At 34.5% G+C, this 11,624-nt stretch overlaps 2 protein-coding genes across 2 annotated transcripts; one reads left to right on the forward strand and one right to left on the reverse strand.

The window, feature by feature from the left end:
* Positions 1–229: 229 nt before the first annotated feature.
* Positions 230–5,365, reverse strand: LOC143561369 (uncharacterized). Its single transcript, XM_077049476.1, has 10 exons — positions 5,157–5,365; positions 3,769–3,898; positions 2,539–2,677; positions 2,222–2,434; positions 2,006–2,144; positions 1,770–1,920; positions 888–997; positions 690–787; positions 541–610; positions 230–466 (listed from the first exon to the last, which is right to left on the reverse strand). Exons 1-10 carry the CDS (start codon positions 5,247–5,249, stop codon positions 377–379), a joined length of 1,233 nt encoding a protein of 410 aa, XP_076905591.1. The 5' UTR covers positions 5,250–5,365; the 3' UTR covers positions 230–376.
* A 3,640-nt stretch (positions 5,366–9,005) lies between these two features.
* Positions 9,006–11,421, forward strand: LOC143561360 (uncharacterized). The gene is made up of 6 exons (XM_077049471.1): positions 9,006–9,530; positions 9,611–9,692; positions 10,621–10,687; positions 10,787–10,969; positions 11,066–11,126; positions 11,184–11,421. Exons 1-6 carry the CDS (start codon positions 9,089–9,091, stop codon positions 11,342–11,344), a joined length of 996 nt encoding a protein of 331 aa, XP_076905586.1. The 5' UTR covers positions 9,006–9,088; the 3' UTR covers positions 11,345–11,421.
* Positions 11,422–11,624: the final 203 nt, after the last annotated feature.

The following is an 11,624-nucleotide window of genomic DNA, read 5'->3' on the forward strand; positions in this document are numbered from 1 at the left end:
TTAAAAAATATTTTGTTTGTTAGTTCCTAATTCCAAGCAATTTGGGATCAAAACGTTTAATCAAACAGAATCTACGCAATATGTTGCCCCACACGAGCCTTCTGACAACCACAGTGATTCTCTAAGAACCGGTGCGGGTCCAGAAGACTCACCTTGGTTAACCCAAGTTCACGTCTCGGCACTTAAAAATAGTGGTTTGCTTAAGAGCCAAATTCCTCATTATGTAGACAAATTCAAATCGAAAAGAAGTAAAAGCTACAACCTAATAAAAGATCTGACAAAACTTTCAAAATGTGTGAATTAACACTTCAAATTAAAACAATAACAAAAGTACTTGTATGTGTGCACCTCTGTTCCTCACAACACGAGCCAAAATCTAACGGATCGCCAAACCTTGCACTGCCTGAGTTGCTTCTTCGGTGACCTTGTTTGCTTGAATGGTTGTTATTACATTTGCTATGTTACCCTGAAAAGTAAAAAAGTTTTATAAGCTATAAGTTATAAAATGGCGCCTATAAACTGATATATTTAGTTATTTACCCTCCATGTTGCCAGTTTTTCGCGTAGAGCTTGCCATTGACGAGGCCCAAAAACACGCTCAGTGAAGCGACTGCACAAAACACGAAACTTTAAATTTCCTATATTGTAATGAATAAAAGATACAGAAACTATACGAAGTTTATACACACCTCACTCTGATGACTTGATTCATTTGGTCCATTCTGCAATCGACCAGTTTAGCAGTAATTGCTTTTACCACCCAAGGTTCCACTTCATCATCATCTATCTGCAAGTTATCCAATCATAATATGTTTAACAAAAAATGTAAGCGCGCGTGTGTGAGTGTGTGTGTGTGTGTGGAAGACGGAAGATCAAATGATGTTTACTTTCAGCGTGTCCTTGATCAGAGCATATGGGATTTGACCAGAATCATTAGAGGCGAGATCAACAATCGACATCAACCGCATTTTTGCTATACAATCCTCATGCACAAGACCTGCACCACATTGAACCGTTTGACAGGAAGTTGGTTTAGTTAAATGAACGAACATGAACATGTGTCTCAATCGTTTATTTATGTTTGTTCGATTACATTCATTTATGTTCGTTTGTTTACGTTCGGTAATATACTCATTTAAAATTTCCATTACAACTTGTAGTCTAGTTTTAATTACTTTTTAAGCCCAACACATTGTTCTTACTGGTTTTAGCTCAGTTATGTCTGTTCATCCATGTTCAGTTATGTTCGTTCGTAAACCATTCGTTTATAATGTTAACGAACATAGACGAACACGAACATGCTTATTTTCTTAACAAATACAAACATAAACCCCATTCGTTTAATTGTTCGTGTTCGATCGTTTGTTAGGTTAAATTTAACAAACAAACACGAACATATCCAAAACTCCATAAGTGACAAGACGTGCGAGTTGGGTTGACATGTCCAAACGGGTTTGGGTTAAAAAGGGTCATTTAACTACAGGTCAAAACAAACCAAGCGATATGGGTCGACCCGTAAAAAACCTAAATGTTCGTTTTGAATACATAAAACACTATTAATTATGATTACCAAGAAACAACTTAAAATTCAATTCATAAAGAAATTAAACCTTTAAATAAAAACAGTTAAGGATAACCTATGCTTTAAATTTAAATAATAACTAGTGACGACTTTCAACATGTGACTCAAATCGACCCATTAATAAGTAAACGGGTCAAAATTGACACATCGATTAAATTTAAATGTGATGATGGTAAATGGTAATTACCATGGCTTTTCAGTAATGCAGAATTTGTGTTGTAGAAATCCAAGTAGGCATCTAGCCTCTGAGTCTGAAAGATCTTCAGAAGCTGATAAACTAAAGCATACTTGCTGTCATTCTCCAATTGTGCGACAGCTGGCATCTCAAGCAAATCAAGCTGTCATGTTTAAAACAAAAAAAAACTTCAGAAACCGATTTAACTATTTAAGAAAAACCAGTAAACAAAGCAGTTAGCATGATACCTGAAATATATCAGCTGCCTTAACAAACTCAATAATAGTATAAGCAGCTTCTTCCTTAGCCTCCTCCAAAACAGATGAATCCTCACCCGAAAACGCTGCCAAATACTTCGTTAAAAACTTGAGGGTGTCCTTTGGGAAGCTGAAATCACATCAAGACAGCAAATGAATTGGAATGTTAATAAAAACGAAAAAGAAGTGGAAAAAAACTGATGATACCTTTTGTGTTCCTTCAGTATGTTAGAAATGGCCAGAAAAACATCTCTTTGATCCTGCACTCCAAGATCCCACTCTTTTAACAAATTTTCTATCATTTTAAAAGATGGAATAATGTGTTCAATAACTTTTCCATCCTTTGCCAGCTTAAGAGCGTTCATGTAAACAATGAACCGACTGTAAGGATGCTCCAACAGGTTGTACAAATTAAACAGGCTGAAAAGATTACAACAGACATAATGAGTTGTTTAAGATGTTATTGATGATAATAATAATAATAATGATAATGATGAAGACAATGATCAAAAGCCAAAGCTTACATCTTTAGTCGCAGTGCAGGCTTATCATTTGGTTGTTGTGCAAATTTTGTAGATAAAAGCTTTGCCATCTCTAACAACACATCAAGGCTTTCGGGTTTCTTCACAAGATTGCAGATAATAGTGAAGATGGTTTCAAGATCTAAAGTAAGACATAAAAATACCAGATTAATATCTTGTTAGTGAATGTAAAAGTAATGGACTGCATTTTTAACTGAATCTTGTGTTATTAGTTATTACAATGAAAGGTGAACCCTCAATATATAAAAAACAGACCCTAGAGAAGCCTTGCTTGGGCCTGTAGACTATACATAATTAAACCCTAACACTGATAATCTAATATATAATCATTACAGGCATGAGAAAAGTGAGAACAACATGAGAGCAAATCAATCACTAACAAAAGTTTGTTATTAAACATGAGAAAAACAATAATGTATATCTTTGCAAAAAGATCAGTAGTTATGCTATCCTTAATAACTTGTCAACAATAAGATGCATATAATAGCACAGGGGTGACACGCTGACAATAGCCCCAAGTGACATGTCTCAGAATGAATATATGAAGCACTAGAAAGGTGGAAAACATGAGCAACCAATACGCACGCGGCACGCCAGAAAATCTAAGCCAAAAAGTATACACAATATGTGATAAAAGAACCACGAAAACCTTAGATATTGTCATATGAGTTACACTTGAATAGCTGTTATAATGTATCTTGAATTACCACGATATTCATGCATTCTCATTTTAAATTAATAAAGAAAAAGCAATGTCAGAAAACGAAACTCAGCTGAAGTATTACAATCTGTAAAGCTTCTTAACGGTCTATTTACCATGTTCTCTTCGTTCGGCTTTCATCTAAAGTGCAACCGTGCACTGCTTGTCTGGTATGCGATTTGCAGCAGGATACAAATTGAAATAAAACAACTAAAAAGTAATTCAGATTTTATCCAAGAATCATAGTCATAGGAAAACAAATACGTCTGGACTTCTGGATACCCTATTGCTCGATGCAAAAATAAGTCTAATTACTTAAACTAAGACCCTAAACATTAAATCAAGGTGTCACACCATCTAGATGATAAAATGAGAGCTTGTTGCATAAAAAGTGTCATTGTTTTCTAGCATTCTTTGATGCAAATTCTAAAAGTTCAATGAACTCAAGGATATTAAGTCACAAAGGTTCAACCACATAAAATTAAAACAAATAAAACATGGTTGGATTTAACCTTTATCAGCTGCTTTCGAAAACACCAAATCAGCAGAAGTAATCATCAGTGAAGCCAGGTCCAGCCACCTTCCAGCAACCATGCATTCCTGAGCCTCCAAGCATAAACTAGTCACTTGTTGTTCGGCTACCTGAACCAAATTTTACAAATTAACACCATAACTCCAAAATATGAACATATCGGCAACAGTAACCAACAAATTGATGTGAATTCAACTCAATTTGATCCACAATTGCTAAAATTAGGTTGTTTTGGTAAATGTTTGAGGTAATAATTCACAAATTATCCTAAAATAGCCACCATAAACTTCAAAAAATGAACATATCGGCAACAACGAATGACAAATCGATGTGAACACAACTCAAATACACCTTTCAAATCACAGCTGCTAAATATAGGTTATTCCGGCAAGTGTTTTGAGGCACTGATTCAAATTAACCTAAAGTCTCACCATAAACGAACATACCAGCAACATCGAATAACAAATCAACGTGAATACAACTCAAATACTCAATTTAATTTGTACTGATTCAAATTAACCTAAATTCTCACCATAAACTTCTAAAAACGAACGTATCAGCAACGAGTAACAAATCGATGTGAATCATGGTTTAAAAAAACGTTGTGAGGCGGCGCCTCGAGGCGCGCCTCAGTTCGAGGCGGTAACAAAACGAATTTGAAGCGGCGCCTCAGGGGATAAAAATAAACGTACGCCTCTTCATAGCTGAGGCGGAAAAAAACGGCCGAGGCGGAAAGTACGGCTGAGGCGTGAGAGGCGGGAAAACCTATTTTTTTTACGGTAAAAATTTTGGCTGTAAAAAAATTGACACTAGTATTAACCCTAATTTTTACCTATTTTAACTCTGCACATCACACAAGAAAATACAAAGATCTGGACTTCTCTTCTTCTACCAAATTGGTGCCGGGTTTCAAACTTGTCTTTTATTATTATGGTTTAGACTTTTGTGTGTTTTTCATGACTAGTGAATCTGATGATGAAATTTTTTGTAAAGTTCTTTGTTTGATGTTAACTATTTTTTTAATAAGATATATAATTTTTATATTTATTTTTAAATCCCGCCTCGAGCTTTCGCCTCATTTCGCCTCGAGGCTTACGCCTCGTGAGGCTATGGGAAAACGCCTCGAGGCGCGATTCCGTACTTTTAAACCTTGATGTGAATACAACTCAATTTGACTAATAACTGCTAAAATGAGATTCAAATAAACATATCTGCAACAGTTAATAACAAATCGACGTAAATACAGCTCAATTTGATTCACAACTGCTAAAACGAGATTCAAATCAACAAATCGATATGAAAACAGCTCAATTTGATTAATAAATGCTAAAATTAGGTTAAACTGATACGCGTAGAAGCTAGGGTTACCTCAGGACCGGCTTCAGCCCAGGACAACTCGGCGGTGAAACGAACGACGTAGAGAACCGGATCCTCTTCCGATGTAGGTACGACGGTAGTCATGGTGGCGGTTACGGCGGCGGCGGCGGCGGCGGCGGTGTAACGGAAGCTGAAACTGACTCGAAGCAGAAACCCTAGATGGATACACGAGTGAGAAATGATAATATTATTATTTATTTGTTTATATAATTTTGGAGGAAGATACCGGTTTAGTCCTTTGGGTTTGGTTCAATTTGTATGAGTGGTACTAAAGATACGGAAGTTGTTCTAAAAGCCCGCGGCTCGAAGCTTAACTCGTGGTTTGTTCGATAAAAGCTCGAACAAAACTACTTAAAAAAACTTTATTTGTAGCAATCTGAGTTGAGTTGACTCATTTTTGTAACTAAGCCAAACTCGACCCAATCTCGGCTCGGTTCGTTGGCTCGATTTTAGGCTTGTTTAATGTTGAAATCAAGCTCGAGCATAGCTGAGTTGCTTTGTTTGATTTTGAGCTCGATCTCGGAACCACCCTAACTTGACTTGGGCTCGACTCGTGAACATGAGTGGTGCTATTTGTCATTGGGTTTCACGGAGGGAGGTTTGTGATTTAGACAATATGTAGGATTTTTAATTTGAATGTTTTATGATGGTAGATTGGTAGTGTGTTTGTTTTATGAATTATATGAATCATGTAATGATTTATGATTTAAGTTTTTAATCTTGGAAGAGCTTTTAGTTTAACGGTATTAATATGTGTAAAATAATGTTTTTATTAATAAGGTTGATGGTCTAAGTCATATAGTAAAAAATGGTAAGAATTTAAAATTATGATTAGACAATATGAGTTAGCAATTCTAAAAAAAAAGACAAAGAAATCCATTTTATTATTACAAAGAAGCACTAAAAAATTTCAATTTTCTTCTTATATCAATCTTTTTAGACTTCAATTCATTTGACATATAATAATAAGTTATTTAAAGAATTAAATATGTCAAAATAATCCGAGTTAAGAAAAATAAAACTAATATATACAAAAAGAAACTAAAAGGTTGAAGGAATCAAAGTTATTTATAATATCTCAATTAATTATAACTTAATCAAAATATGAATTTCAGTAGAAATCTATCAAAGAAACTAGAACATATAACACGTTTAATTTACAAAACAATAATATTTTTATTTGTAAACCTGTTAAGTGGTAGTTGTGGCAGTAACAAGGCTTAAGGATCTAAAAAAACTCACTACATTGCACACCAGCTTCGTTATCGAACACTTTCCAGTTTCTATGTTTGAAAATGTTTCTTCCTCCTATATTAGCTATTTTGGTCGATCCATCACTTGTGCATAGTGGTAGAAGTCTTGGGTGTTTTTATAGAGATCTAAGTTCAATCCTCTCATGTGTCACTTTTAATGGATTATGTCAATCAAGGGTCTGAGCTAGGCCCAATGCAAAGTTGTTTGTTCGAATCGAGCCCGTCTGGGTTTCGTCCCACAATGTAGTTTATCTGGGGAATACCCATACCAAACTCTAAAGCTAATGCGGGCCCGATTAATAGTGAGACAATATCATCATCATCATCATCATCATCATCGTACTCAGTATATCCCACCAATAGCAATGCTATGGTAGGGTCTGAGGAAGGTAAGATGTAGACAGCCTTGCCTCTATCCCATAGGGATAGAGAGGCTGCTTCCGGTGAGACCCCCAGCTCGATAGTAGTTTTGCATCAAGCCTTGGACATAAGGCACATAACACTCAATCATCGGGACACCGGCTGATTGGTGCATGTGCCCTTGTCTTTCGGTATCAACGCCACCACATGATGCCTGATTAACCTTCCGCCACTTTTAACGTTATTTTCATGAGATTAGTAAAATAATGTCAAAATTAGTGCAATTTTACTTTTGCCCACCCGAGGGTTCACACATATATACATTATATGCGCGCACCGCAAGCAGGGCGTAAATACAAGAATTTTCTGATATAAAAAACAGGGATCATCATTATTATCATATTCAGTAAATCTCATCAATAGCAAAGCTACAGTAGGGTTCGAAGAGGGTAAGATGTATACAACCTTACCTCTATCCCGTCGGAATAAAGAGATTGCTTCCGGTGAGACCCCGGCTTGATAGTAGCTTTGCATCAAGCCTTGGACATAAGATACATAACACTCAACCATCGGGACATCGGCTGATTGTGCATGTACCCTTGTCTTTCGGCTATTAACGCCACCATATGATGCATGATTAACCTTCTGCCACTTTTAACATTATTTTTATGAGATTAGTAAAATAACGTCAAAATTAGTATAATTTCACTTTTGACCATCCAATGATTCACACACATATACATTATATGCGCACGTACCACAAGCATGACATATAAAAAAAATAAAAATAAGAAGTTATTTTGGTCAAAAGTTTGACCAGTCAAATGGGCAATATCGTCATTTCAAGTAAACCCAATATTCCTTATCAAACCAAACCAAAGTACCAAACCTGTGTGTTGAGATTCAAGACACATTATGTATTTACCAAAACAGGCTTCACTTTTAAGTTTTAACCACTTAGGTGTCAGTTCGTGGGCCGGGTATGCGGGTCCTCCCGATCCGACCATTCGAATTTCATATATATTATTAAAATTAAAACTTGTAGTAGCAAGTTAAGCATCAATCACAAAGATATATAATACTGGTTACATTAGCTTTGCGTGGACTAGAAGGTTGACGAACACGAACACATTATCATCAAGGTATCACTTACAATCTAATTAATAATAATAATAATAATAATAATCTTCCGTTAATAAATCCCGTTGTAATGTATACATAATCCATGCACGTTCCGAAATTCGAATTACAACTTTTATATATGAAAGTAGGTAGTAAGATTAGTTAAAATAATTTGTATATGAAATCCGTACTGAATATTAGTAATTGAGTGTGAATTATTAAGGATTATTATTATTATTATTATTATTTATTTGCTTGTATGATTTAATTGCTTTGATTTGTTGAATTGTTAATAATATGCAATTAGGGTTTTAGTTAGGCCTGTAAACTAACCCAAAGTTCGGCGGGAAGTTCGTTTATTGGATTTATTGATCGTATGAAACCGAAAAAGTCAAACTGAAAATACAACTGAACCGAAACAAAAACTGACGGTTTGGTTTTATGATTTTGTAAAAAACAAAACTTACGGCTCAGTTTTGGTTATGCGTGTAATAAAAAACTAAAAAGGGAACTGAACCGAATTTATAGAGTTTAAGTATTTATTTTTTATTTTAAGTAATTTATAAGTGTTTCATAAATACTCATTATTTTGGGTCAATTATTTTCTTTCGGCCCAAAAATTTCAAGCTCAAATGGCAAAACCGAAATCAACGGTTTTCAGATAATAAAAAACTGATGTCGTTTTTCGCCTAAAACCAACCTAAACCGAACCGTGCACACCCCGAAGTTCGGTTTTGTTCGTTCTTTTGTATAATAAATGAATAAACATGAAAAAGGAATTTCGTTCGATTAACTAAATGAACAAACATGTGCAAAGGCCTTGTTCAGTTGTGTTCGTGAACCATTCATGAACAAGTTCATTTTCATAATGAACGAATATTTCGTTTGGTTAGCTGTTTGTGAGCCGTCCGCTTGTTCGATTAAAGGTTAGCGGACGAACAACAAGGCCTTATTCTTAGTTATTAAACAGTTTTATGTGTAGTGTGTCTGCAGGGGCATTTCTGTCTTTTATTATGTATATTGTTACGAGTTTGTTAAGAGTTAGTTTGTATCTATTCTTTGAGGCTGCATTATATATTGTATTGATTATTTGAGTTGCTTAGAATACAGTGATACAATTAAGCTTAATACAAGTCGAGTAAGAAGTCAAATTTAGTCAACGGGTCAAATATCCAACACGCCAGGACAATGGGTAATGTCAAAAGCATATGGTCGAAAGGAGAAGAGTGTCCAAAACCAACCAATGACGAAACAAGTACAACCGCAGAGTCAGCTTTTGATACAAAAAGTTTGATGCCAGAAGACACTGTTAATAACGAGATTACTGATATGAAGATGGTTGCAGAAGAAGTTGAAAATACAGAAAAAGTCAACGGTGAAACGTCGAGAAAGAAAAAGAGGAAGAGAAGAAAGAATACTGTCAATGATGGTCAACGGGCCGACGCGAATGTAGTCGGGTCAGTTTCAGAAAAGTTGACTATTAGAGATGTGGAAATTCTCAAAGGTAAAGATTCTGTCAACAGATCAAAGAAAATGCTTCTAATTCTAGACGTAAATGGCTTGCTTGTGGATGTCGTTCAACCGCCACCAAAAAATTGCAAACCGGATATCAGGATTTTAAAACGTGCAAGTAAGACGTGTTCCAGTGTTGCTATTTTATTATTATGAACATCAAACTTATTTATTATTATTATTATTATTTTAATGCAGTATTCAAGAGACCGTTCCTGGATGAGTTTTTAGAATTTTGCTTTGAGAGATTTGATGTCGCCATTTGGTCTTCAAGAACCAGGTATTACTATATTATAGGCCTGTAAACGAACCGAACGTTCGGTAAATCGGTTGGCTGGAAGTTTGTTTATGCTCGTTTCATTAGTAAACGAACGAACATGAGCAAAAGTTTATGTTCATTTGTGTTCGTGAACGTTTATTTATATTCGTGGACATTCGTTTACATTGGTCATGTTATGTCCGATTGTGTATGTGAGTTTAGGTTTATTTAAGAGTGCCCGTTTACCTTCGTCTATATATTCATTTAAATTTCTTATGCCCATCACAATTTAGTCTGGTTTTATTAAAGTATAGTACTATTCGTTACTATTTAGTCTAGTTTTATAAAATTAAATTATTATTCATTAAAATTTAGTCTGGTTTTATTAAAGTATAGTACTATTCGTTACAATTTAGTCTAGTTTTATAAAATTAAATTATTATTCAATAAATGTAGTCTAGTTTTATAAAATTAAATTATTATTCATTAAAATTTAGTCTAGTTTTATAAAATTAAATTATTATTCATTAAAATTTAGTCTAGTTTTATAAAATTAAATTATTATTCATTAATATTTAGTCTGGTTTTATTATTTTTTAGACCCGAAAAACTGATGTTCACGTTTACTTTTAATGCAATTATGTTCGTTTACCTTCGTGAACCGTTAAGTTCATTCACCTATGTTCAGTTAGCTCATTCTTTTATGTCCGTTTACCTTTGTGAACCGTTCGTTTATCCTATCAACGAATGAATACAAACAAACATGAACATACACTTTCTTAATGAACAAACATGAACAAAAAAACGACGTTCGTTTAATTGTTCATATTCGATTGTGTGTACGGTTAAAGTTAAACGAATGAACACGATCATATTATATGTACTATACCTTTCAGCTTTTCCTATAATATGTTGCGACCACTACTTGTAACTCGTAAATTATGCACAGGAAAGTTTTAGACCCCGTGGTTGATTATTTATTAGGAGATTTGAAGAAGAAGCTCGTGTTTCTTTGGGTAAGTGTCGTTTACTTTCGTTTCGTTTATTATTTCAAATATAAATCCAGCAACCGAGCCTTTATTATTATTATTATTAACATTTATGGTTGGTTTCAGGACTTATCCCACTGCACAAATTCAAGTGCCAGAAGCCTTGAAAACCATCATAAGCTCATAGTTTTCAAGAACTTGGGGAAATTATGGACCGAAAACGGTTGTATTGCGTCTGAAAACGGATATTATGATGAATTAAACACATTGTTATTAGATGATTCTCCGTATAAGGCATTACTAAATCCCGTAAGACTTATATCATCCTCCTCTTGTTAAGAACTTTCATATAAACTTACGTCACATGTCACGTTTTAATTTTTAATTACATTCGTTATTGCGTAGATGCACACTGGAATCTTTCCTTTATCTTACCAACACAAGGATATTAATGACAACTCTTTAGGTTAGTTCTTTTATAATTCACGTAAAAACCGACCCGTTTTGATATCACTTATTGCAGGCCCTGATGGTGATCTTCGAGTCTATCTAAAAGGTGTTTCCGCCAGTGAAAATGTCAAAACGTATGTCGAGCAACACCCGTTTGGTCAACAGGCCATAGATGAAACGAGCCCGGATTGGGCATTTTACTCGAAGGTTCTTAAGAAATGTGTTTTAGTGTAACCCGTTACACGAAGATGTTTTAGAGTTGTTTCGGAACAAGATTTTGCTCGGCTATTTATCGTTTTTGGTTTTATGTTTGCATACAAAAGAATGTATTACACATGACCTGAAAGGAAGCATGTCAAAAGGGTCAAAATGGATTGACAGTTATTGTTTTTTGTTATCATGATAATATTATTATTCAAAATGAAAGTTTAGAATGGACAAGTTACTGTAAATGGCCTCTGAAAAATATAATAAAAAAGAACCTAAATTTTAATTAAGTTTAGGATTAGTTGTC

This window comes from Bidens hawaiensis, unplaced genomic scaffold (genome assembly GCF_021521415.1).
Source record: "Bidens hawaiensis isolate Kalapana, Puna unplaced genomic scaffold, B.hawaiensis_p1.1 tig00020665_1, whole genome shotgun sequence".
NCBI lineage: Eukaryota > Viridiplantae > Streptophyta > Magnoliopsida > Asterales > Asteraceae > Bidens > Bidens hawaiensis.